Source organism: Huiozyma naganishii, chromosome 2, assembly GCF_000348985.1.
Source record: "Huiozyma naganishii CBS 8797 chromosome 2, complete genome".
Classification (NCBI taxonomy): Eukaryota; Fungi; Ascomycota; class Saccharomycetes; order Saccharomycetales; family Saccharomycetaceae; genus Huiozyma; species Huiozyma naganishii.
Window position 1 is genome coordinate 518051 of NC_035923.1, and position 20153 is coordinate 538203.

The window sequence follows — 20153 nt, forward strand, 5'->3', positions numbered from 1 at the left end:
GATGCAGGGTGCAGGAAGGGGAGACCCCCACCCCGCCAAGTTAATGATCGAACGGCGTTTAGTACAAAGAAACGAGCTCGATTTACATACGCGTATATACCCACTAGTCAAGAACTAATAATCCATTTACACTGGGGATGAGATGGAGATTCCGCCTCCAGTTAACGCAGCTCTCCGACAACAGCCTCCACCAAACGTTCCACATCCTTGGACGCAATTCTACCGTTCTCCAAAACCTCCGCGTGAGAGGCAATCCCTTCCTCCAGTGCCACAGGGTTGTTTTCCAGAGCGCTTGCAGGCGGGTCCAAAACACAGTTGTTCGTAATCAAGCTCAATGCGAGTACTTTCCATCCACAGTGTCTTGCAACGATTACTTCAGGGACCGTGGACATCCCGACCGCATCCCCACCAATAGCCCTGATCAGTCTGGACTCTGCCCTCGTCTCGAATGTCGGGCCCGAAACAAAAGTGTACGTTCCCTCATGTAGTGGTCTCTGTAGCTGTAACTCTTGCCATTTCTGGAAGAGCAACTTCCTCAGGGACAAGTCGTAAGCGTCGCTCAGGGGCAGAAACCTGGGCCCAGTCTCGTCGAAGCTCGGTCCCTTCAAGGGATGTAGTCCTGCAAGACCCGGAAAATTGATGTGGTCGTAGATGCACATCAGGTCGCAAGCTTGGAACGCAGGGTTTAACCCGCCTGCTGCGTTTGTGACCAACAGATTCTTGACGAACCCCATATGGTGGATCACGCGGATCGGGAACACGGTCTCCCAGATCGTGTTACCCTCGTAACCGTGCAACCGACCGTTCATCAGCACGACGGAGCTGCCCTTCATTTCACCGAAGATTAGATGCCCGGAGTGGCCAGGAACTGTGCTTCTCTTGAACCCGGGGATACTCTCGTACGGGATTTCCAGCGGAGCTGGATGATCTTGCTCTAGTCTGTTCCGAATTCCACCAAGACCAGATCCACAAATGACCAACGTCTTGGGTGGGGCCAGCGAGTGACCGCTCGCATTGTGCGACTCGAATCTGCCTTGCAGATACGCAGCAGCTTCTGCAATCTTCTCTCTCTCAATAGCAATATCAAAGGTGACACTCATTTTATGATGACAGGTAGAGCCTCTGTGTGTGTGCGTTGGCAAGTTCACCAAGACTGTCTACTTGCAAGAGCCCCCTCCTTGGCTTCTTCAAGACATAAGATTCGGTCACAATTGCTCAATTCGTTAACGTTCGAGGAGAAGTGTATTTAAACAGTTAATATCCCGGCGTTGTTGGGTTCAAAGACGTACCCTGTTTCGCGACAATTCCCAGGCAGGTTCAACAAGCGACTGATACTGTAACTGCTGGATCTCGTCAGCTCAAAGGGACCGTCCCAAGGACCGCTCGCCAGGGTCTTCCCGGTCCACAGAAGGTTCCGACCACGCTATTTCCCTTTTGGGACAGAGTGTAAACACATTGCGAATTGAACCAAAAATTCAGTGCGAAGTGTGGAAACTGTCACAAAAGGCTGTCATCGGCGAGTTCAAGAGGCGTTTGGTTGTCCATTGAAGGGGAGGGCAGAGGGCCGCTGGTTGCCATTTGGATACGCTTGTGTTGTTTGTTGCAATTGGCCGGAATTTTTGGTGGAAAAGCCCAGAGGTAGTCTATAAAACTGGGTTCAGAGACAATGAATAGGTCGAGAAGAACTGTTGTTAGGCCAACATCTAGCAAGAACTACTTGAAACCGACGGCTGCCAGTATAGGGAAGAGCAGAAACGCATTGACCGATGTTACCTCTCAGGCCACGAACAGAAAACCGGGCTATACTGGTGGTGTTGGTGGTGCCAGCGGTTTCAAGACTGGGGAATCTGTGAGGGGGAGAAGGTCCGTAAGAAGATTACCGTTGCAAAACCGCTCAGTTAATTCAAAAGTTGAGGTACCCGTATCTGGTAAACGACCCTTGGTTCATATTTACAACGATGAAAACAGTCCGATTGTCGTCGACGATGAGAGTATGGAAGTTGAGGTGAATGATGGGGAGAGAATGGAGACTGAGCCCGTGCTGTCACTCATGCCACATTTCAGTGAGAAGACGCAGCAGATTTTAGAAGAGATCAACGAGAAATTTGCATTCTTGGAGACACAGAATCACGATGACGACACGTACGATCCTGTCATGGTTGCCGATTATTCGCCAGATATTTTTGACTACTTGAGAAAGTTGGAGTTGAAATTCTCGCCAAATGCTGATTACATGCGTTTCCAAAATAACTTGAACTGGACATATCGCAAGGAATTGGTCGATTGGCTTGTCAAAGTCCACGAAAGATTCCAGTTACTTCCAGAGACTCTGTTCCTAACAATAAACATAATGGATAGATTTCTGTCCAAAAAGCAAGTCACCTTGAACAGATTCCAGCTTGTAGGAATCACTGCATTGTTGATCGCTTCGAAATACGAAGAGATCAACTACCCAACCTTGGCCGATATATGTCATATCCTGGACAACGAATACACCAAAAGAGACATCCTACAAGCTGAGAAATTTATGATAGATACTTTGGAGTTCGAAATTGGTTGGCCAGGTCCAATGTCGTTCCTGCGGAAGATAAGTAGGGCTGACTTTTACCACTACGAGATAAGAACGTTTGCCAAATACTTTCTGGAGAGCGTGCTAATGGAACCTCAATTGGTGGCCTCCCCCATAAGCTGGATTGCAGCAGGCGCATATTTCCTTAGCAAAATCATATTAAAGGATGATATATGGTCTTCGAAGCATGTGTACTACTCTGGGTACACACGAGACCAGTTACTGCCATTAGTCATTACATTGTGCGAGGTTTGCAAAAAGGGTCGTGCTTCTAAAAATGCCATTTGGGATAAATATTCAACTGGCAAGTTCCATCATTCCAGTCAATTATTCGATAAGTGGGTGGATTCCATGAAATCTTGACATCAGTCATATCGCTACCTCCTTCCAGTATAGGTTTAATTACATACGTATCTTTGTATATTGCGCTTCTCGAATAGAAGCGAAGGGGGAAAAAATAGTCATCTAGCATCATCACTCTCATTCTCGATTTCTTCTCTGTTTTGCACTTTCAACAAGGTTGTTCCATCTGTCCTTCAACTTTTCTACTTCTTGAAGCAGCTTCCTGTTTTCCTTCCGAGTCCTCTCTAAACGGGAATCGTATTCAGAAAATTTCTTTTGCTCATACCAACTCAACTCTCGTTTGAATTGTTCTATATGGTGACTGACCTCCAGATTGGCATTCTTTGTACCCCTCCCATCAACACCCACTCCTTTAGTGTCAGCAGTTAAGGCAAATAAATTTGTCTGTAATTTGTTAAGTATACCGGTGAGAATCGGATCACTAACAAAGTTATTTCCCTCCCCATCGCCGCTTTGTTCGCTTGTTGGTGAAGGTCTATTCACATTGTTCATGGACGGTTTAATGCTAAGTAACATTGACCCCATCATGTTCATGTTAATAGAGTTCTTAACTGTGGATCCCTTTGAAACGGCGCGTTGGGCTTTGATAAAATTCTCCAGGTCGAACATTGTCTGAGAAACGTCCCTCTTCAAGATTTCGATACTCTCAATAACTTCATCGTTTACTTCATCCGGGTGCTCACTGTTCAACCGTAAAATCACTTTATTGATCTCGTTCACGGACTGTCTATAGTACTTCAGGGATTCATTCAGGTTGCCCCTCTTGATTTGTTGCTCAGCATTCTCTATCAATTGGTATGTCTGCCATATAAAAATAAAAGAGTCAAAGTTAGTTACTATTCAAGTTGCCAGACATCAATGCGACTATTCTGCTCTGATCTACATACCTGTCTGAGGTGGGACATATCATGGTAACTGTGATTGTTGCCGGCCTTTGGTCTACATTTGATAAGGGGATCGAAATAAACCGTTGATATTTGGTAAAGGTCAAAAATCAAAAGCTGAAAAGATTATTTAGATAATATTACATTTCGTGACAAACGGTAATTTACATAGCACACGATATTATGCGGTGCAGTGCACCTAGAAGATGTGTTCCTCCCAGCTATGAGAATCGATTCATACAATGATGTTGTCTCCTTCGTGATCGACTTGTTGCCCGCCGACGTCTTCCAGCACACCAGTCATATTCTCGTCATCAAGTAATATATCATCCAGATAGTCTGTCTCTTCTGCGGTAACGTACTGGTCTATGATATTTTGGGCGACTGCTCTGGAATCAATGAATTCGGAGTCATCGTCACTTAGCATGCCGGACTGTGTGAAGGTGTTGAGAAAGGCTCGTTTAGCAAAGATCTTGTCAAAGGAGTGACAGGCGTTCTCTAGTAGCGGTATCACTCCGGTGGAGTTAGAAAGCATCATCCCATTCACGTAGTCTCCCCCGATGTTTTTGTTCGTCAGGTATGGCGATCTCCTACCACAGTTGACGTGGATTACACTGGATGACCATGGAGCAAAGTGGAGCCTTGTTTGTAGTTTCGAGATTGCTCTAGTAATATCACTACGATCCAAAGTACCTATCAGTGTGCTAAACGTGTTGAAATACACTGGCTTGTTATTCTTATTTGACACTAGCGAGTTATTCCCGTCTATGAGATCCAGTAATACGTCGTATGCTGTGTTTTGTCTGTATTCTTTCTCATGGGCCACATAATCAGATGTGAATGGTGTAAACGATGGTGTTAGAAAATGTAGGTCCGGGCTTGGCACCAAAGTGGATACTAAGCTTTGTAGTGATGTGTACATGTAACTTGGGAAACGCAACGAATTCGTTACTGATGATAATGTTGCAGCTATCAACTGGTTGGAATTGCTAAAATCTATTTGTTGACCTCTGAACACTCTGGAGGATAAACTCAATAAAGCGTTATTATCAAAGATGACGGATGCGTCACTTTCCTCTGCTAACCTTCTCAATGTTAGCACAGTGTTATAGGGCTGAACAACGACCTCCGACTGATCCGTTGGGAAAACTGAATACGTTGTCAGGATGTTCTTCGAGTAGCGGTCAGCCAAAGTCTCTAACAAGTTAGAACCAAGCCCAGATCCGGTACCGCCGGCTACAGAATGGAACAACTGGAAACCTTCAAAATTCTCTGTTGAGTCCAATTCTTTGTCAATCATGTTTAGGAAGTGTTCCTCGCTTTTCTGACCCTCTTGGTAGCCCTTGGCCCACGAATTCCCGGCACCATACTTCTCCTCAGAGACCCAGCTATTTCGTGGGTCAAAAAATCCCGGATAATTGTTGAAGGCATCATTTATAACCTTCGGCTCTAAGTCGAACATCAGAGCTCTTGGAGTGTATCTATCTTGCGCATTTCTTCTAAAGAACGGGTTTGTATCATCCTCTCTAAATGTATTGGGATCATCTGGTTCCACGCTTTGACCGTCTTTGCCGATACCGTGTTCTTTTGCGATCTGAGACCAGTACTGTTGGCCGACTTGGTTCCCACACTGACCTACGTGCAAAGTTAGAATTTCCCCCGTCATGTAGGATAGTGTATCCGCGTTTCTGGCTCGGTAGAATGCCCTGTTCTCGTTACGCTCCACCCTTTCGCGATCTTTGTCAATTTTGTCGCGTAACAGTTGTATGCTTTCTTCTTTTTGTTTTCTTTTTATATTCAGATTTGTTTACTTAACGAGAAAGAGCTTCTTGCCAGTGACCACAGAGTATCTCTCCCAGAGGGAGACCATTGACACTCTTAGCTTCATGGCCAAAGGACGGGGGGGTACGTTCAAATTTTTTTAGTTATATAATAAAGTGAGTTATTAAATCGTAGATGTATGGACAAAAGAAAGAAAACAGTTTGTGGGGGATACTTTTCTTTCCGTCTGGCAAAGCTCATAGATGAATTCTTAGACCAGAAGCTGGTGCACCAATCTTCGATATCAAGGCGATCTTGTCCAGATGATTCTTTTCTGACGCTTGGTATTTAGCGCCGGTCAATGGGTCAACCACAAACGGCGTGTCCTTGTATATTGGTGTGTAACTGGCACAACAGATGTCGAAGTTGGCGTATGGGTCGAAATCCAACGGAATCGCATCGTTAGCCATCATGTCCGCTTTGTTCTTTATCTTTCTTGCCTGTTCAGCACGAGGCCCAGTGGTGACAATTTTCAGGAACTCTCCAGCAAAATACGAAGCTTGAACAAAGTTCTTGTGTTTGAAGTTCTGGGACATGGCAACTTGCAAGGCATTGCTCCTATGACTTGGAATCAAATTAGCTCTGGTGAAATAAGCGGCTAGTTCTAGGTTACGTTTCACGTCATCGGCGGCAAGCGAACGACGCTTCAACTCAATGGATAGCCCCAAGATATATTCCCTGGCGACTTCCAAGGCATGTCTCGCGGTTTCCTCGTCTTCTTCGTTGTTTATGGCCAGCAGTATTATTCTGTAAATGACCTCCCTGAATACTTCAATGGCACCCTCCAGCTTATTGGCTTTGAAAAGCTTGAACCCTTCGTTGATCTTCCCTGTAACAACGCTGATGTCCCCCAAATGAGGCAAAACGTCTGTCTCATTGTCAGGATCCGCGATGGAGCGGATGAACCCTTCAACAGTAGGTAATTCTGCTGGAGTACCAGACAGGTAGGTTCTGGCACCTTCGTAACTGTTGATGAAGTATTCCTTTAGGGGTTCAAAGTGTACGATACCGGCTTGCTTGTTCAATGCCTGGGCAGCGGCATCAAAAGCACCGGCTGCAGCAAGCACGGCAGGAAGCTTAGAGTTCTTAACCCAAACAGAAACTTCAGACTTTTCTTCAACTGCAAAGGTCTCGTTATTAGTCTCACCGTCCTCTACCTCTTCAACTGGTTCACCAATATCCAAGTCTTCGGTACCCAAATCCCAGGCGTCTTCCTCTTCACCCACAACGTCTTCGTCGTCGAACACAGGTTCTTCATCGCCAAAGCCTGTAGCGGCAGATGAACCTGCGTTGTGCTCTTCTTCTTCGACGGACAGATCACCAAATTGACCCGACAATGCCTTTTCGTAATAGGATTGTTCAGCCTGTCTTAGCGGCCATTTAGCTAGTGGTTCAGAAACAACAGGAACTTTGAGAGAAGAGTTGGATTTATACTTCTTTGGAAGAACAATATCTTGTTCATCAAAACCAGCCTGCTCTAAATATTCTGCAGCCTGAGACTTGTCGTTGTTCGCTCTCGCAACAGCAAACGCCAATGGTAATGAGCCAGCGTTGGCAAAAATTCTTGCTCTGGAGGAAACGTCGTTGTTGTAGAAAGAGTTCAAAAGCATGCTTGAAACATCGCCGCGATGCTCAGCAATACTCCCCATCTTCGACAACTTAGTGTTGGCACCTGATAGTAGGTACAAAAAGGACAGTTTGTCAAACTTTTGTTGGTTTTGGTTGATCATTTCTGACAGTTCAAGATTACCCTGGTTGATCGCCTCTTGATTCAACTTCTCCCAAACCAGAGAGTTATCTATCTTTTTAGCCTCCTCAAGGGCAGTTTCTAAGTTACCATACTCCAAGGCCAAATCAAAGCGCACCTGTGGGTCTTGAACAAATTGCAAGGCTATCTCTGGATAACCCGATTTTTGCAAGTACGAGATGATATTTTGGCCAACCAAGTTGGAATTGTTGATGATCTTGAAAACTTCCGGGAAATTTTTGTTGATCAACGCTTTCTTGAAACGGTATTCTGTTGGATCAATATTCAAGATCTCAACCTCGCCCTCACGATTCAAGGTGTACACTGCTTTATCCTGAACCTTGGTAATGTACAAAGTGTTTTCCAGAGTCTTGATGATACCTCTATCGCCGTTCAGCAGGGAGTACCTAATGTGATTCAAGGTCGAGTAAATTAAAACGTTGCTTTCATCCCAGGCTGCACTTTTAATTCTGATCGTTTCATGCATCGAATTAACCATTTCCAATCTTCTTGTAGCGATTGTGATTGTGTGCTTGCTCATCAACGCAACATACTGACCATCGTTAGACCAAGAAACGTACTTCACGTTTTTGGCGGAGATACTTCCTAGTTTCTTCCCTTGTTGAACATCGTACAATACTACCTGTCTAGGGTGTAGCAGCAAAATAGCACCCGGTCCACCATGAGCAATGTCCTTTACAGGGTCCTCGATCTTGAGGGTTTTGGTGACTTTGTTGTCTAAAGTGCGGACCTCCAAGGATTCTGCTGTTTTGCTGTAAACAACAAATCTGTTACGAGCAACAAAAGTGGCAAAGTTGCCCTTATCAATAATAGCACCGTTGGGCTCGACAGCACCAGTTGGCTGCTTTGGCAGAACAACTAGTGCAAACTTGTCATCCGCTGTATTGACGAGAACGGAATGTTGAGAGGGGTTGTAGGAGATATTTCTGAATGAACTCCATAGCTCGCCAATACCCTTCAGATTGATGTACGGTAAAGATGTAACCTTTTTTTGGAAGTCGAAAGCTTGGATTTGCTTGGACTTGTTGACGAAAATCAACTGGTTTTGGTGAACAACGTTGGGTGGTCTTTCACGGTCCAGTTTAAAAATCATTATACCAGAGTCATGAGCGGCACCAAACAAATTGATATGTGGATGAGCGGCAATCAACCAAAATCTGTCGTCATCCCTCTTGAATTGCTTAACTGGCATTCTTTTATCCAAGTCCCAGACTCTCAAAGTTTTGTCTTCCCCAGCAGAGATGATCAAATTTTGGTGAGGGTGGAAAATAACACAATCAACGTTGTTGCTGTGGCCTCTGCAAGTGTCGACCTCCCAAGCTTTGGTAGCACTCATTCTCCAAAGTTTGACTTGACGGTCATCACTACCGGAAACGATCAAGGGCAAAGTGGGGTGGAAGGTAGCCCAGTTCACACCTCTTGTATGGCCCTCCAAAATGAACTTCACGACGTAGTCGCCAAAGCCACTGTCTAGTAGGTTCTGTTGTTGAATCATCATTTCCTCTAAGCGGTCCACTGGAGCAGAGTGTTTCTTTCTCAAAGCGGAAATATCCCAGACTCTCACCGTTTCATCCAGGGAGGCCGATACGACTAAATCCTCAGTTGGGTGGAACTGCGCACACATAACGAAATGGTTGTGACCAGTGATACAGGCAAGTTCTTTACGGTTTTGCCAGTTCCAGATTCTGATCGTTTGATCGTCGGAGGCAGAGATGATCCATGGCAGTTCTTTATGGAAGAACACGGTACGGATATAGTCTAAATGCCCTGTAAAGGTGTAGAGACACTTATTCGTGTCAAGAGACCATAGCTTGATGGTGGAATCATCACCGGAGGAGGCAAAAATTGGTTGAGTTGGATGAAAGTCGATACCACGGACTGGCCCCTCGTGGCCCTCAAATCTGTGTAGTAGAGTACCCATCCTGTAGTCCCACAATTGAATGGTGGATGAGAACAAAGCCACCAAAACCCACGGTCTAGAGGGATGGAAGGCGATCCCCTTGGCCCTGGTGGACTTCGACTCGAACTTCGTTAGCATCTTCATTTTGAATCGCGGTTATTATATAGCAGTGTGCGGAGAAGTGGAGCTGCTGAAGAGAAACCTAGAACCGTTCACGCAAGTGTTCAGTTTGAGATTGAAAGAAAAATAAAAGACGAGTCGTGCAAAAGTGTAATGACAACAGACCCTACTTCAACTCTAATTTAATTGGTCCGTTCAAAGAGTATCTTTTGGTTTCCGACTCACTTATCTCTTCCCTTGCAGCGAAGTAGCACTTGGTTGCGTCTGCCAATTGAAGTTCTTCCTGCCTTCCCGTAGCTTCCGAACAGCTGTAAGTTTTGTTCTTTCGCCAATGTTTTTTTTTTCATTGAAAGCTCGAGACTTATTTTTATGGCGCTCCTCTCCGTGTAGAATGACGCGTGAGCCAGAATATAAAGTGATGGCTATATAGCGAGGGGATGGGGTGGTGGTGAATGCTGGGGTTGGTAGATGGGGGGCGTGCTGGGGACATCCATTCTTGAATATCCTTTCATCAGTGCAATATCCTTAGGAATTTTCTGTAGGTAGCTCGTGCATGTTCCTGCTCCTCAACCATCCATTTGTATAAGGTATAGCATTGCAATACCATTCGAGGGAGTTTTCTGCAAACGTGTTGTCCCTTTCACGGTCATACCCGACAGAAACTGTTGTCAAGTATTTATTCGTGATTATTTTCTTCAGCTTCGATGAAAGACAGGATACAATCTCCCTGATGTGTCTATTTTTGAACGGCTGTAGGCGTATCTTATGTATCTGTGCGGCAAAGTAACCTCTCGTAACGATATCTGGGGCGTTGTCCCAATCTATATACCCGCCGGCCCACTCGACTGTCCCCGGTGGTGATTTCTCGTCCCCACCGGGCCAGACGGCAATCTCCAACCGGACAGGTGTCTGTGGGTATTTGTAAGTGTTTGCCTCGCTATCCCATGTATCCGTCTTATACACTGTCCTTTTCAATTGACCGTCTATAAACCACTGAATTCGGTCCTCCGTCCAATCTATCTCATACTTGTGGTACGATTGGGAGATGTCAGGGTCAACTTGGAAAGATTTCATCTTTGTGTAGTCCAACCCGCTCTGGTAGAAGAAATTAGTCTGCACCGAGTTCAAAGATCCTCCAAGGAATTCAAAATCAATTTCATCGCCGACTTGACTGATCAAAACAAGCGCAGTGATCACACCTTGCGACCTGGCAGTCTTCATGGTGACACTAGCCCTCCCGTAAAGAAACTCTCTAGTGGAGGCAATCAAAGCTCCTGTAGTTCTCTTGGGCATCTTGAGGAGTATATCGCCAGTGCTTGGTTCATCTTCCGTATACCCACTGTATGTAAACTCTGTGTTTTTGAACATACTGGTTGCCAGATCGACGTCCTCTGTCACCAGGTATTTAGTGAAATGGATGAACCCTCTACTTTCCAGAGTACTCGTCAATTCAGGACTACCGGGTTGTGTACCGTCCCTAAACAACCCGTTGGCACCATTGTAATTCCCCAACGCCACTATAGCATCTTCTGGTTCCCCAATAGCCACCAACTTCGAGGCAATGTCCAGGGAATCAAATTCAACAGCGAAGGGGTGCATAATGACCGAGGCAGGAAGGCATGCCCTCTCATCAAAGGACCATCGAGGGTTGCATCCACCAACACAGACCGGGCCAGCACCACACTCCCCGTAGGGAGAGCAACAGGGCCACTCTTTTGGACAGCGGCTATCTTTAGAACAAGGAATTGGAACCCGCGGTTTGTACAACTCCCCCAAACAGGACGTATAGAACAGGAAAAAACCCAGCAGCAACGTATACGAGACTCTCATATTTCACCACCTTGACCTTGTTGAGGTTGCGTGTGTGCCCTTCTTTTCCTTGAACGAAGCGACAGGGAAGGTGCAGTTGTTTAATTAATTTCTATTATTTCAAACGAACACACACACACATACAGGAAAAAAGTCAAGCCAAGAAATTGAGGCCCCAATTGGCACCCACTACTGGTCCGATAAAACACGTAAACAACCTGCCAGACACACAGTTTACAAAAAGCAACACAAGCTCCAAACCCTGTATATTCCTTCTTACTGAACAACAACAACATCAGGAAAGATGATTACTACCAGGGTAGAAAAGTAAAACACCCAAAACGATGCAATTGACGGAGGAAAGGAACTGGATTGTGCACCCTGTTATTCACACAGTCCGCGGTATCCTGCTAATCCTGTTGCATCTCTACGCACAGGGACATACCGCGTGGCGCTAACAGCATTTGCACCTTTTTTTTCTTGGTGATTTTGTTGAAACGGGTCCCATCTTTCAATAGTACCGGTATTTTGTCCTCGAGCAAATATGGTCGGCATCTTCAAATGTGCTCACTACGGCGTTTCTCTCTCTTTCCATCGCTCCTTTCGGCCCAGAGATCTGTAGAAGCGCCGTTTCACATACCAGATGAGCCAGAGGAGGAATTGGATCCGTTATTTGGGTGCAACTATAGAATGCGTCGTGGTCTGTGGCGGGGCGGGGCGGAGTCAGATGTGGATTGATATAGTATACATATAAAAGGCAGAATGGGGAGCTCATGTATCATCTGTCCTTCCTAGCGTTGAATGCGTACCTTCTGTATCTCTCTGTAGTTCTTGTACAGTTCAAGATCCGTAGAAACATCTATCAGGAATTTTAAATATGAAGGTGCTGTCTGTGCTGTGGTTTCTCGTCACAGGATTGTCGCCGTTTGTCGCTGCCGAGGAGTCTCTACTTGGATCAGCATGTCTGTACTCTGGCCAGCAATTCAATTGGGGTTGCAGCTCTCGTGAAGGTCACCACCACAGTGACTACGGTTGCTTGTGCGCAAATATCAATTGGTTGCAAACAGTGACTTACTGCATCCACAGTGGTTCAACCAACGAGCATACTGTCGACGATGGCCTGAAGTACATTGCGGAAGCCTGCATAAGAGATGAAGTGATAATCACCATGGATCAGTTCGCATCTTATTACGAAAACGCAACACACTATTTAAGGGATTCAACACCAGATGATCTGGTCCACGTGGTTAACACTACTCTGAGATCGAATCAAACAGATGTCAACTGGTACTACAAAAAGTTCGAACAATACTCTCTCGATATTAAGCGTTCCGAGTGGTTTGGCTGGGGGTTAGTCTTCTATTGGGTCATGATCATCACGGTGGCTACTGTCCTTAACCTTAACGAGAAATTGTTTGGTTTCAAGTGGTTGAGCACGAAGAAAAATAACTTGTTCAATAAGCATATCGTTATACCTTCCGTGTACAAACATTACCATGAAAAGACATTCTACCTGTTCAAATTCATCCCATTAAACTTCCCCAACAGATTAAACTCGATTGTGATAACAGTGTTTGTTATACTGTGCATGATCTCTGTGGGGGTCGGGTACTGTGTAACTTTACCACACCCGTACTTCTCCTCCAGATGGGAGGCAAACATAACATTAGTCAGTTACAGGACGGATTTAATGTCCGTCTCCATATTCCCCCTAATTTATCTATTCGGTTTGAGGAATAACATATTCCTTCCCTTAACCGGTATCCCATTCTCCACCTTCAATTATTACCATAGGTGGTGCGCTTATGTCTCTACCGTGCTCGCCTTCATTCACAGTATTATTTGGACCGTTTACGCAATCAAGAATGGCGGGTTAGCAAGGTTCGAGGAGGAAGCCTATTGGGGGTGGGGGGTAGCTGCTACCGTATTTATGGTCATTCTGCTATTCCAGAGTGAAAAGGTCCTCAGGGACTACATGTACGAATTCTTTCTGGTCGTGCATAAAATCCTGAACGTCGTATTTATAGTGGCCATGAACTATCACCTGGCACCATTTGGATGGAGAGGGTGGGTCTGGTCCATGGTCGCCATATGGGGGTTTGACAGGGCAATGCGTATTGGGAGAATAATTGCCAATGGCGGTGTCCTTACCGCCAACCTAAAGGATGTGGGAAACGACGTCATTAAGTTGACAGTCAAAAAACCAAAGTACATGCGCTACCATGCTGGTACATATGCTTACTTCTATTTCTTGAGCATCACGGACGCGTGGTTTTACTCCTTCCAGTCACACCCCTTCACTGTGTTGAAGGATCCAGAGGAGGACTGCGACAAGCTGGTCATCTATTTCAGGGTCCACAAGGGTATTACTCGTAAAATATTGGCAAGACTGATGAAAAGTGGTCAGGACTCAATCAGTTGTAAGATCCTGCTCGAAGGACCATACGGTATGCAAATCCCTCAGGTTGCCCAGGTGAAGAAAAACATCGTCGGTGTTGCCGGCGGTATTGGTATTTCCGCAGTCTACCCACATCTTTATCACCAATTGAGAAATCAAACCTCAGATGCTTTCCACCATAAATTATATTGGATCATAAACGATTTGAACAGTCTCACGTGGTTTAAAAAGGAATTACAATGGTTGAGGGACAAAGGTTGCGAGGTCATCATTGTCTTCACTGGTGCGAAACAAGAAACTACTATCATTTGCACCTCCTCCACAAACTCTTTGTCCTCCAGCTGTTCTTTGGAAAAGAACCCAATTGACGTGAATGTCCACTATCTGCACAAGAGACCAGATCTAGAAGAACTGGTACAGAAAGAAATTGGTGAATCGGAGGCTGCATCTAACGACGTCGCCTTTGTCAGTTGCGGCTCCAGCCCATTTAACGACCAGTTCAGATACACTGTAGGTAAATGTATCCAGAGGACAACGGCTATCAACGTAGAACTACAGGAGGAAAGTTATGTTTGGTAGATTTTTTCTATTTGAGCTTTGAAGATTGTTTTCCACAGAGAAAACGTAAAAATAATCTGTACATATATATCTATTAAACTTATTGTAAAAGTTAAAGTCTGTTGTATTTGCTTACCTAAATATTCTTAGTTTGATGTTTCAAAGATTGCCCCGAAAGACGTCGAAGAAAATATCTTGCACTGTATATATACCTTCTGTGTTAAGATAATTTGTGGGAGTCCCCGAATATAGCTGGCTGGCCACCAAGTATATAACGGCACGGAACACTGCGAACTCGGACAAGGAATTTGTTCATAAGCGCACCCTACAGATACTTCCGAAACATATATACTTGGATATTAGCTAGATTATATAAAAACCTAGTTTGACCCTAGCCCACATCAACAACCGAGTCTTACGCTAACATTCTGGATCATGTAACCATGCGCATTGCTCGAAAAGTATCCCTCACATGTCGGGTTTATAATATTTTACATTACTGCATTTCATATGGTAACAGTCCATGAGTCCATTCCAACACCAGCATCCGCATTTATCCTTACAAAAAAATTAAGCTTCCTCTTCGCTTCCACTGCTGCTATCTTCCGCTTGCTGCTGGGATAATAGTTCCTTCCATTTCTGCGCCAAATCTCTGATTGCGTTAGGGTCAAGACTTGCGTCTACGATATCCTTGGGAACATGGTTCTCCGAATGTTCCTTTGAGGCAAATCTTGCAGTGTTGTTTTCCTTTACTAGCCTCAATTCATAGTCTTGTATATTGGACAATGATCCCCCCACTGTTAGCAGTTCATTCCACGAAAAAAGCAAAGTATCTGTCTTTCTTGCGAATGGATTGATATCAATGAGGTAAACTTTTTGGAATGGTCTTGGAATGTATACATCGAGGACGAAGCTTGAGTCCGGGAACTTGGGAGTAACGACCTCATCTACAAACTCGTCGATCAAATCTTTGAAAGTCTCGGAAAGAGCGTCTAAGTAGTCGTAGTAATTTATATCTCTCTGCGTAACACCAATGATTCTTTGATCCTTCACGAAAACCCGGAACTCCATAGCCGGGTTGATGTTGAACCATTCCCTTAAGATTAACTCATATTGGGGTCTCCCCCCCTGCTCCTGTTGGCCGCACTCATCGAACGCGTGCTGCAAATCATGCATGATATAGTTAGACGCGTTGAGCAGTAAGTATATTTCGTTCACTTCGATACACTTCATTGTGTTGTTGGGGAGAATCCACGTTGCGTCTTTGGGCGCTGACCAGTTCAACTTAGGGGTCACTGGCCCTATATCGTTTATTATCGACTTCAGTTCGTTGTGAAGATCGGGAAAATCCCTTAGAGGGTCTACATGGTCGAGTTGTACCCCCCGCACGCCAGAGGAATTTTCCGCCTCATCATCCTCCCAGTCACTGTATTCATTATCTTCGTTGGCTGCAATACCACTGGTGTAAAACGATCTCACCGTTTCATCCTTCGGTAGTTTGATACCATCCTGCTCCAAGTATTCGATAAAGCTCTGGGGCACCGGTTTCAAAATTTTAGACTTTGGTGTATACTGCTTGAACAGCGAGTACCAGTTCGAAAACGCACAGTTTTCGATGTGGCTCCTTGACACTGTTAGATCAGAAAGAGGCACATAATCCACAGTCATCGTTGGCGAGGGCGTTTGTACTGTTGTAACGGCACGAGATAGACTAGCGCATCGCGAGGAGTTCGGGTCTTTTATTACAAATCTGAAAAGAACAAAAGAATAATTGGAAATACTGAACAAATTTGTTCTGCGATGCCCATGAGACATGAAGAAGCGGGGGGAAAGTGCGTCATCTTCGAGGATCGGGACGATACATCTGAAAGCGGTGCCCTACTCCTGGCGTTACTTTATCCTAGGGAGGTATCTGATTGCACTTCTGCTAAATATGTAGGATCCGCCGCTCAATACTGTGGTGGCACCGACCACGTATCCCAGCCAAGTGAAGTCCTGTTCTAACCAGGGGTACTTCCCACCGACTTTCACATCAGTATCTTCCTGATCTTGTAGTTCGCTGTCTGATCCCCTAATTATCAGCAAAACACCTGCTACGCCCAAATATATCATTTGTAAGAAAGTGTTCCACTTAGATATCACCGTGGGTTTGACCTCCACGCTCGGAAACTTCATAAAATTCCAGTACATATTCCATGGCGCATTCTTGTACACTGCTTTAATGGATCTGTACCGTACCACTACCCCACTGAGTCCCAGCAAGACGTCCCTTCCCAAGATCAGCCCTGCAATGCTCATTGGGATGATCTGTGGTCCTGGCGGGAAAGTCATCGCGACGGTAGTCACCACCATCAGCAATTTATCCGCTATTGGGTCTAGTATTGTACCTGCTATTGAATTCGTCTTGTACCTCCGCGCAATGTACCCGTCGAGAAAGTCTGTGACACAGCAGTACGCGAACACGCCCAACGCGGGACCCATCTGGCTCGTGAATATGTAGTGTCCTATCAGTGGCGTCAACGCGATCCTCGACATTGTGATTACATTCGGGAGGGTCAGTATTTTGGACTGTGAGGCAGTTTGCCGTTGTAGGGAGTCACCTGGGGACGTTTGGAGAGATCTGCTCTGTTGGACAGTGGCCGGGACAAGGGCAGCTGTACTTCGAAGTTGCAGTTTCAGATTCAGTTTACATAGCGATAGTATTGCACTTGTGTGTGTTCTACCGCACAGCATCTTGTACAGGTCGGTGCGTCTCATAAGCAATCTCGGGAAAGAGGGGTTTCAGCGACGTCGATCGTCCACCCTCAATCTCTATCTTTTCTGTTTTGATATTATTGATCACAGCGTTTAGTAGGACTTGGTTATATATACAGGTATGTAGCTTAGTGTATATACGTCTGGGCCCCTAGGAGTGCCACAACTCAGGAGAACATTTTGGACAGCGATTTCTTTGTCTTCTCCCTTTGTTCTTTCCTCTTCGTCTTTGTGTCCCTGATGGCCTTTTGGATTGCTGCATCATTTGGATGGAAAGTGCTGGCCATTTCGAGGTCGTTCATGGCGAGGTCGGTGTCGTTGACGTGGTAGTATGCGAGCCCACGGCGGTACAGGGCCTTTGCCTTTGCTAGCTCGTCTGCGGCCTCTGCGTAAAGCACTTCCGACCCCGCGGTGAGGACAGTCTGGTACTCGCCCAGTTTCAAACCTGTCAACGCGATGTTGAGGGGCACGGTGACTTTCAAGTTGTTGATCTGGTTAATCTGGTCCTCTGCGAGGTCGTCAGGGAAGTACTCCTTGAGGAATTTATCGCACTTGGTGTACTTTTCGAGGGCCACTGCGTAGTTCTGCTTCTTGAACTGTTCCGTGGCAATGGCCTTGACGGACTCAACGGCTTTTATGACACTGTTAAAGTCTGACAGGTCGACCTTCGAGTCTGCCTTCAAGGAGTCCTCGTAGTTGTCGCCGAACTCGTCCGTGGGTGTGGCCTCTGCGTTTTCGGGGACGGTATAATCGTCAGACAGGACGCCACAGTCGTCAATCTTCACCTCGTGGAGGGGTAAGTCGTTATCCTGGTTGACCTGCTGTCCCTCAATAAGCTTGACGATCCTCTTCCCCTGTATGACCTCTCCAAAGACGACGTGTTTCCCGTCGAGGTGTGGCGTTGGCACGCAAGTTATGAACGCCTGGGACCCGTTAGTGTTGGGCCCCGCATTGGCCATGGAAAGCAGGAAAGGTTTATCGTGTTTGACACTGAAGTTTTCGTCCTCGAACTTCTCACCGTAGATGGACTCACCACCTGTGCCGTTCCCCATAGTGAAGTCACCGAACTGGCACATGAACTCCTTGATGACTCTGTGAAAGATGGATCCCCTGTAGCACAGTGGCTTCGAGGGGTCTGTCGTGCACATCTTCCCCTCATTGCCTTTACACAGCTGGTAGAAGTTCTCTGCGGTCTTGGGGACGACGTCGTTGTACAGCTCGAACACGACTCTGCCCTGCGGTTTTCCCCCAATTGAGATATCGAAGAAAGTCTTGTGTCTTGTAGAATTGTCGCCCGCCATTTCAATCGAGTGTGGGTGAGCTGATTGCCGTGATTGCCGTGATTGCCGTGAGTGTTATGATGAGTGTAGTTAGTGAATTGGGTCATGTTAATTTTTCACCTTCAATTTTTCACTTACTGCAGAGACAGAGAGACAGAGCTGAAGGGGATCACAAGGGTAGTAGCACGAATTGCATAATGCAGCACGTAAAGCTCTGCTCACAAGGTCTTGTCCACTGTACTGACACGCTCCCTGTTCCCGTTCTTCTCCCAGCAATCTCTAAACCGGGCCATATCGTCCATACACTGCCTCCAGTCCCCCGTCTCCGCATGACACAACTGCAGTGCCATATTCTCCACGTAGCACCCTGTGTCGTCAATCCGCTTGTCCCAGTCATCGGGCGACCCATCCTGCGTCTCCCCTTCCGTCTCCCCTGCGGCCTCCCCTTGCTCTTCCTTCAACTCCTTGTACTCCTCCAACGCCTGCTTGTAATACTCAGTCTCCATAGCGCGCTGACCAACCGGCAGCAACCAACCAGCAGCAACCAGCGGTAACCATCAACTGCCACGGCAGCTGCCCTTCAAAGGAGCAACGGCCAGAAAGTTTCAGTTCGTGGAAAACGACAGGCCTTCTTCTCTTCTTGCAAAAAACAGAGAAACGGAGAGAAGGCGTCAGAGGACAACTCACGGCTGGGGAGTGGTTGTTTCGTGTTGTTGTGTTGGGAGACGCTGCAATTGACTGCTTGATTGATTGAGTGGGCCAGACAGACAAGCAAACGGCTATGGTCAAGTTGGCAGAATACAAGAGAACCGCGACGTTTGCCTGGTCGCATGACAGGATCCCGCGGATCGTCACGGGGACCGTCTCCGGGACCGTTGACGCGGATTTCTCGAACGAGTCCCGGCTGGAGCTGTGGTCCGTGCTCGGCGGTGACGGCGAGAAGCCCGCCAGCTCGCTCGTTGTGGACGCGAAGTTCAACGATCTAGACTGGAGCGTCGACAACGAAATTATTGTTGGGGCGCTCGATAGTGGGTGTCTCGAGTTTTACTCTGCTGGAGCGGACAATGGCAACGAATTGAAGTCTCTCGGCAGTATTGAGGGGAAGCACGCTGGCGCAGTGACGCAGGCGAGGTTCCACTCTCTGCAGAGTAATATTCTAGCTACTGGGGACAGCAAAGGTGGGATTCTCATCTGGGATACGAACAAGTGTCTTACAAAAGCACAAGGGGGCGGCGTGGTCTCCACGTACACACCGATGCTTCCAGCAGCAAACAAGAGCTCCGAGGAACCAGTGCAATGCCTCGCTTGGAACAAGAAACAGGCTCACATCTTTGCGTCCACGAACTCAACAAGTTTCGCGTCCATTTGGGATCTAAAGGCCAAGAAGGACGTCCTGCATCTTAGCTACACCTCGCCGCTTACGGGGCTGAAACCACAGTTATCAGTGGTCGAGTGGCACCCGGATCAGTCCACGTACGTCGCCACGGGGACAGGGAACGACACAGGACCTGTAGTCGTCGTGTGGGATCTTAGAAACGCTAACACGCCGCTGCAGGAACTTACAGGTGGGCACTCCAAGGGGATCCTCTCCTTGGATTGGTGCCAACAGGATGAGACACTACTGCTATCCAGTGGCAGAGACAACAGCGTCGTCCTATGGAACCCGATCGAGGGCGCAGCATTGACGAAATTCCCCCCTAGGGGGAATTGGTGTTTCAAGACGAAGTTCGCTCCCAACGCACCAGACCTTTTCGCGTCATCATCGTTCGACGCAAAAGTCGAAGTGCAAACGTTGCAGAACCTCGTCAACCACTTGGACCAAGAGGTCACGCAGACGAAGAAACGCGAGTCAGAGACTGACTTCTGGAACAACATTTCCCAAGAGGAACAGAACGAGAAACCACTCGTCCTACAAACAACAGACAGTGT

The 20153-nt window shown here is 46.6% G+C and overlaps 12 protein-coding genes across 12 annotated transcripts in view; 3 read left to right on the forward strand and 9 right to left on the reverse strand.

Annotated features, from left to right (window-relative positions):
- Positions 1–161: 161 nt before the first annotated feature.
- On the reverse strand, positions 162–1100 carry PNP1 (purine-nucleoside phosphorylase; the record flags this gene model as incomplete). The annotated part of the gene is made up of 1 exon (XM_022611561.1): positions 162–1100. The coding sequence occupies one exon, from the start codon at positions 1098–1100 to the stop codon at positions 162–164; it is 939 nt and encodes a 312-aa protein (XP_022462957.1).
- A 566-nt stretch (positions 1101–1666) lies between these two features.
- CLB4 (B-type cyclin CLB4) lies at positions 1667–2932 on the forward strand (the record flags this gene model as incomplete). The annotated part of the gene is made up of 1 exon (XM_022611562.1): positions 1667–2932. One exon carries the CDS (start codon positions 1667–1669, stop codon positions 2930–2932), a length of 1266 nt encoding a protein of 421 aa, XP_022462958.1.
- A 117-nt stretch (positions 2933–3049) lies between these two features.
- On the reverse strand, positions 3050–3837 carry ATG38 (Atg38p; the record flags this gene model as incomplete). The annotated part of the gene is made up of 2 exons (XM_022611563.1): positions 3050–3733; positions 3820–3837. 2 exons carry the CDS (start codon positions 3835–3837, stop codon positions 3050–3052), a joined length of 702 nt encoding a protein of 233 aa, XP_022462959.1.
- Positions 3838–4051: 214 nt separating this feature from the next.
- On the reverse strand, positions 4052–5482 carry TUB4 (gamma-tubulin; the record flags this gene model as incomplete). The annotated part of the gene is made up of 1 exon (XM_022611564.1): positions 4052–5482. The coding sequence occupies one exon, from the start codon at positions 5480–5482 to the stop codon at positions 4052–4054; it is 1431 nt and encodes a 476-aa protein (XP_022462960.1).
- A 352-nt stretch (positions 5483–5834) lies between these two features.
- On the reverse strand, positions 5835–9449 carry COP1 (coatomer subunit alpha; the record flags this gene model as incomplete). The annotated part of the gene is made up of 1 exon (XM_022611565.1): positions 5835–9449. One exon carries the CDS (start codon positions 9447–9449, stop codon positions 5835–5837), a length of 3615 nt encoding a protein of 1204 aa, XP_022462961.1.
- A 501-nt stretch (positions 9450–9950) lies between these two features.
- Positions 9951–11255, reverse strand: CRR1 (putative glycosylase; the record flags this gene model as incomplete). The annotated part of the gene is made up of 1 exon (XM_022611566.1): positions 9951–11255. One exon carries the CDS (start codon positions 11253–11255, stop codon positions 9951–9953), a length of 1305 nt encoding a protein of 434 aa, XP_022462962.1.
- Positions 11256–12111: 856 nt separating this feature from the next.
- Positions 12112–14211, forward strand: FRE1 (ferric/cupric-chelate reductase; the record flags this gene model as incomplete). Its single annotated transcript, XM_022611567.1, has 1 exon — positions 12112–14211. The coding sequence occupies one exon, from the start codon at positions 12112–12114 to the stop codon at positions 14209–14211; it is 2100 nt and encodes a 699-aa protein (XP_022462963.1).
- A 549-nt stretch (positions 14212–14760) lies between these two features.
- On the reverse strand, positions 14761–15858 carry CDC123 (cell proliferation protein CDC123; the record flags this gene model as incomplete). Its single annotated transcript, XM_022611568.1, has 1 exon — positions 14761–15858. The coding sequence occupies one exon, from the start codon at positions 15856–15858 to the stop codon at positions 14761–14763; it is 1098 nt and encodes a 365-aa protein (XP_022462964.1).
- Positions 15859–16080: 222 nt separating this feature from the next.
- On the reverse strand, positions 16081–16923 carry CRD1 (cardiolipin synthase; the record flags this gene model as incomplete). The annotated part of the gene is made up of 1 exon (XM_022611569.1): positions 16081–16923. One exon carries the CDS (start codon positions 16921–16923, stop codon positions 16081–16083), a length of 843 nt encoding a protein of 280 aa, XP_022462965.1.
- Positions 16924–17111: 188 nt separating this feature from the next.
- CPR6 (peptidylprolyl isomerase CPR6) lies at positions 17112–18245 on the reverse strand (the record flags this gene model as incomplete). Its single annotated transcript, XM_022611570.1, has 1 exon — positions 17112–18245. The coding sequence occupies one exon, from the start codon at positions 18243–18245 to the stop codon at positions 17112–17114; it is 1134 nt and encodes a 377-aa protein (XP_022462966.1).
- A 197-nt stretch (positions 18246–18442) lies between these two features.
- COA4 (Coa4p) lies at positions 18443–18730 on the reverse strand (the record flags this gene model as incomplete). Its single annotated transcript, XM_022611572.1, has 1 exon — positions 18443–18730. The coding sequence occupies one exon, from the start codon at positions 18728–18730 to the stop codon at positions 18443–18445; it is 288 nt and encodes a 95-aa protein (XP_022462967.1).
- Positions 18731–19005: 275 nt separating this feature from the next.
- The window catches only part of SEC31 (Sec31p), a gene marked incomplete at both ends in the record, with an annotated part of 3924 nt that continues 2776 nt past the window's right edge, over positions 19006–20153 (forward strand). The window contains one exon of the mRNA XM_022611573.1: positions 19006–20153. This exon is cut by the window's right edge and continues 2776 nt beyond it. Coding sequence (XP_022462968.1) covers positions 19006–20153 — 1148 coding nt within the window.